Source organism: Papaver somniferum, unplaced genomic scaffold (assembly GCF_003573695.1).
Source record: "Papaver somniferum cultivar HN1 unplaced genomic scaffold, ASM357369v1 unplaced-scaffold_160, whole genome shotgun sequence".
Lineage (NCBI taxonomy): Eukaryota > Viridiplantae > Streptophyta > Magnoliopsida > Ranunculales > Papaveraceae > Papaver > Papaver somniferum.
This window is the reverse complement of record NW_020625487.1, coordinates 518792-524356: the sequence shown is the minus strand read 5'-3', so window position 1 is coordinate 524356 and position 5565 is coordinate 518792. Positions and strand designations below refer to the sequence as shown.

The following is a 5565-nucleotide window of genomic DNA, read 5'->3' as shown; positions in this document are numbered from 1 at the left end:
AATACCCACCAATTCGGTAGATAGATATTTAAGAGTTCTACCGATTATAATATTCAGAATCAAAACGTGTATCATTACCAACCGATTATAATATTCGGAATCAAAACGTGTATCAAAGAGCCCAATTCCTACATTCGGGAGACAACATTATATTTTTTGCGACCGATTAAATCATATATCTTCACAAAAAAGTTTCCAAAAAACTTGTACAAATTACATGTTCGAAAAAAAAAACTTGTATCAAAAATCCCTTTTTTCCTTCACCTTCTTCTCTATAACTCTAACAACTCAAAAATGAAAAAGAAATGGAAAAAATGAAACAAAAATCATTCTAATACTGCACCGACTACAATCGGAAGTCTAGGTAATATTTTGGCTTCCGATTACTATCGGAGGATAACAATGTTATCATATCCTCCGAATATACAAGGGTAATTTCGCCATTACGAATTACGCGAGATAAGGGCTGACTACATTTTCCCTTTTGGTGACCTTTTTTGTTTTATTGTTGGTCCCTAAATCCTTTTGAGTGGCCCCTAAAAACGCGAGGATACTTATTAGATTGTCATATTTCTGCTTATGTTCTAGCAGAAGATAATTATTACACCAATTAGACTGTGATCTAAGTTACCTGGCTAAATTGGAGCCTATAAGAATTAATTTGGGCCTATCACTACGTGACAAAAAAGAGACATTGTGAAGTAAAATGGAAAACCCCTTAACCAATTATTTTTTTAATGGCAAATTTATCCCTGATTAATTAGTGTTAATTTAGATGATTAGTGATAAAATTTCGTGTTAGATGTGAAATTAATTTGTGTTAATGAATCATCTGAATATGAATTTTTTTTTTTCTTTTGGAAGAACACCAACTCAGAATCGGTTTATGTTGTCATTGGTATAAACCGATTGTAACCTCAAAAACATACGGAGATTTTTTGAAACTTACTTCTACCCAGAATCGGTTTATATGAATATGAAAATCAACCGATTATCCAAAATCGGTTTACATGGACATGAACATAAACCGATTGTGGATAAATTTAGCCAGGCTAAGTTAGGGCCACACTTTCATGAAAGCTTTTCATTGGGCAGCAGCATATACGGTACATCTTACATTATTGTATGCTGTTCTTGACTGTTTTTTTGTTTCACGAGGATGTACAGTTTTGCCCCACAGTATCTTTTGGCAAATACTATATCTAGTAGGGTTTCCGTGGTTTAATTTTACTAGCAACGACAGCTACCACAAGCAACCGTGACAAAATTAAAGGAGATAGACCCTAGCTAAGTTAACGATTTCTAACACTTACGCATATTCATTTTCCTCCACCAGTTACATTTAACCGCGTTTTAGTCCGAGTAACTTAGCTGTTTAATTTCTTCCCCAAATCTATAAGAACTCTAAAAATTGCATCTCTTGTTTCAAACTCAACTTTCTTAACTCACTCGAACTACCTTCTGAACTGCACTTGCTCGCTCCATATACAGTCACACGCAAGTTTTCACTAACTGATTATGAATTATGAGTACTCGTATGAGTATTCTTCCCTTTCTTCACCGTCTTCATCATCGTCCGGATTGTATTCAGACAACAACTCCGGATCAAACGGGAAATCACCATTATCATCCTTGGTGTCAGAGTCACCGCCACAATTAGTATCGCATAAGAAAAGGGCAGGAAGAAAGAAGTTCAAAGAAACTAGACATCCGATTTATAGAGGAGTTAGGGAGAGGAAAAATGATAAGTGGGTTTGTGAAGTTAGAGAACCAGGTAATAGCAAATCAAGAATTTGGCTTGGAACTCATTCAAGTCCTGAAATGGCAGCTAGAGCTTATGATGTTGCCGCAATAGCTCTTCGAGGAAAATCGGCTCCGCTGAATTTCGAAAATTCTCCGTGGGTTTTACCTCGTGCTAAGTCATCGTCTATTAAAGATATTCAAGCTGCTGTTTCCGAAGCCTCTCTAGCTTCCCCATTCTCGCCTGATTCTGGACCATCTCCGATGATGACGAACAGAGTGTCACATTTCAAGCAATTATCCAGAAGAGTGGAAAACAATGTTGATGAAGCAATTCAAGAAAATTCTTCCACGTTTTTGGACGAAGAAGCGTTGTTTAATATGCCGTCGTTAATCGCCAGCATGGCAGAAGGGATGCTACTTGACCCACCACAGGAGGGTTACTATTTTGATGACGTGGAGTATGATGTGGGCAGCAATTTGTGGAGTGAGTAGAGTTTTATGTACTCATTTCTTGTGAATGGGATTAAACAGAGTTTGAGGAGATTATTAATCCTTCTGTTTAAATTCCACTTTTGTTTAGTCCGATTGATTTCTATCGCCTCCCCTTTGAGGATGGTTGAGAGTGGTCGGGCGAATTCGACCCTCACCCCATTCGTAGGTCTAGAGGTTTAATTATGTAATAGATTTAAGGCATGAATGTAATTTGCATTATCAATTTTTTTTTTCCACTTTTGGATGAGAGAGTGTTGTTTAATATGCCGTCACTAAATGCCAACATGGCAAAAGGAATGCTACTTGATCCACCTGGAAGGTTATATTTTCGACGATGTGGAATGCAGCGTGGACGGAGGAGTGACTATAAGTCTATAATTTGCTTGGTCATTTCTTGTGGCTCGGATTTGTTATGGTCCTACTACTGTATTTCCATGGAGTAAATATCGAATTTCTATCGAGAAATTTGTCATCATCAGTTATGAATGCCGTAGATATTTTTTTCTTCTTCTTTTGTATTATTTGCCTTCTGTTAGCTCATCTAATCAACCATTTTTATTTCTTGAATCAACAATTATTATGTGGACTCCAATTTTGTACTATACTTGTCTTTTGATCATTTTCATTAAAAATTTTGTTTGTTTTCAAGATATCAGGATCCCAAATAGACGAGTGAGAATGCAAGCAACTCGTTTTGAAGGATTTATGGACTCAAATTGTTTGCGAGTGCAATGGCTTTTTATGTTGATGTTGCTTTTCCTTTTGGCGCAATTATTACTGCAACAAGAAAAGAAGAAGGGCTATGTTGCACAACCACCTGGGGTAAAATAAAGATGAGCGAATAATCTCCAGACCACTAAAAACCATTGTCTATATCAACAGTTCTAATTTTTCCTAACAAGATATTTTATTTCTGTTGATGAGACATGGATAGTGAGATACAGGTGCGATCTCTTTGTTGTATTAGATATTCTTCACGGATGCACATGAGTGGGAGCAACAAAACTGTGTCGACGTAACCATAGAAGGCCTTGAACATCATGAAAAATCTAACTACTAGTTCATCAGAAAGGGTATAGAAGTTCATGGCTGAACTACATGGCTAGAGGGAGAGTTGTCCCTCCAGATTTTCCAAATTTACACTATTACGCTGAACAAAACATCCCCTCAGGGCGACGTGAGACTAGTCACAACAGGATGGACTTAATTAAGTCGGTCATATGCAAACAAGAAAGTAGTTGATGGATCGACAAGTCAAGATTGGAAATTTTGATTCTACGAATAAGGACCTTTAGTTTCAGCAAACTAGAAAGATCGCTTCCGTGCTAAATAAAGGTGAAAAGGAAGGATCAAACAAGAGGTCCCTATATGAGACCCACCCTAGAATAAGCATGACAATGGGCACATGGCACAGGGGTATCATAAGCCAGATTTCCCCAAAGATACTCATTTGGAAACCCCATCCAAAAGCATAACGGACACACGGCAGTTTCTAATTGTTGTTCAGCATGGATATTTTGTATAACGCTTACACACTAGCACTATTGTCGCTTCGATCAGTAGTTGAGTGTTTACTGTTGCCAAACATCTCGGCGTTCTTAAGCTTACCAGAGAAACAAATATAATATCAATGTCATTGTCATTGTTTTTGTTTTTGTTTGTGCGCTTGTGCTTACCTCGTACACTTTGTGGGGTTTTAAGCATTTTAAATATCTCTTCTATAAGTATGCATTCCGATTCCCTGATGCTCTTAATTATTTCAAACTCATCTCTCTAATTTTTAAGTTCCAATTGAACTTGTTCTATCTCCTAAAACAAAAAAATGAGTTCTGCACACTCGTCTGAGTACTCGAATTCACCTTCATCATCGTCAAGTACAGACCACACTTCTCTTTCAGACTTAGAGGAATTAATCCAGATTTCCGTATTGGCACCGGAGTTGCGGTCACATAAGAAAAGGGCAGGAAGAAAGATCTTCAAGGAAACTAGACATCCAATTTATAGAGGAGTAAGATTGAGGAAAAATGATAAATGGGTATGTGAAGTTAGAGAACCAAATAGCAAATCAAGAATATGGCTAGGAACTCATTCAACACCTGAGATGGCAGCTAGAGCTTATGATGTTGCTGCGTTGGCTCTTAGGGGGAATTTGGCTCCATTAAATTTCGAAGATTCTCTATGGGTGTTACCTCGTGCTAAGTCATCAGCCGCTAAAGATATTCAAATTGCTGCTGCCGAAGCCACCCGTGCTTTTCCTCTCCCCACTCATTCAAAATCATCATCAATTAGAAAGAAATCATCACAATCTGTTACCTCTAAAGCATCCAGAACAATTGAATTTGCAGAGACATTTACCGATACCTCTTTGAGGCCGGAGGCATTTTTCGATGAAGAAGCATTGTATTATATGCCAGCATTAATTGCCAGCATGGCTGAAGGGATGCTACTTGATCCCCCACCACAAGGATTTTACTATTTCGACGCCGTGGAGTGCAGGGTGGACAGCAGTTTGTGGAGTGCCTAGTAGTGATTGACAAGGTCATTTTCAATAACATCATCTATGGTGAAAAAATTCGTCACATACTTTTACTTCAAAGTCATCCACACACGAGTGGAAGATACAGTTACCGAAGTTTAAGAAAGTTCTTTGAAAGCGACGTACGTTATCGCTAGCATGACAGAAGGAATGCTACTTGATCTACTATAGGAAGGTTACTTTTACAAAAACCTGAATGCAGAATGAACTACTGCAGGAGTTACTAAATCCTATATTTACATGAAGATCTCTTAGTTAAAATGTCTGTCCTCTTTTTTGTTGTTGTTGTTGTTGTATTCTGCCCTTCGGTTTCGGTTAATCAACTCAACAATTTTCATGTGAACATACTGAACTATATTTGCAAGTGTACTGTCATCTCAGTATGTCTTTTGTTTGTCATTAACAATGAAGACTTATTAGATTTTGATCCCAAAAGTATGAGTGAGCAAGCTCCACGTCCCATAAAAGGTTGATCGGAGAGAATTGTGGTCTCACTTTATTAGTGAGTTTTACACTGTTGACGTTGCTTTTCATGTTGCACAACCACCGGGGTTGAAGAGAAAGAGTAACTTCATCACTGTAATACAGTGACATCTCCTTGTAATATTTCATGATAATAAATGACGGTAAAAAGAATAAAAGAGAAATAGGGGCAATTTATAAATTTCCTAAACAAAATTTAGTTGAGTTGGATAAAAATGTTATCTAAGTTCAAGAAAGCGACCCTTCGGATAAAAAACGTGTTTAATATGCAATTTGACAGCATGGCAGAAGTAATGCTACTTGATACAGTA

The 5565-nt window shown here is 37.4% G+C and overlaps 2 protein-coding genes across 2 annotated transcripts; both read left to right on the top strand.

Moving 5' to 3' along the window:
• Nucleotides 1-1518: 1518 nt before the first annotated feature.
• LOC113337526 (dehydration-responsive element-binding protein 1D-like) lies at nucleotides 1519-2235 on the top strand. The gene has a single exon (XM_026583193.1). It carries the CDS (start codon nucleotides 1519-1521, stop codon nucleotides 2233-2235), a length of 717 nt encoding a protein of 238 aa, XP_026438978.1.
• Nucleotides 2236-4057: 1822 nt separating this feature from the next.
• Nucleotides 4058-4759, top strand: LOC113337525 (dehydration-responsive element-binding protein 1D-like). Its single transcript, XM_026583192.1, has one exon. It carries the CDS (start codon nucleotides 4058-4060, stop codon nucleotides 4757-4759), a length of 702 nt encoding a protein of 233 aa, XP_026438977.1.
• The last annotated feature ends 806 nt before the right edge of the window (nucleotides 4760-5565 follow it).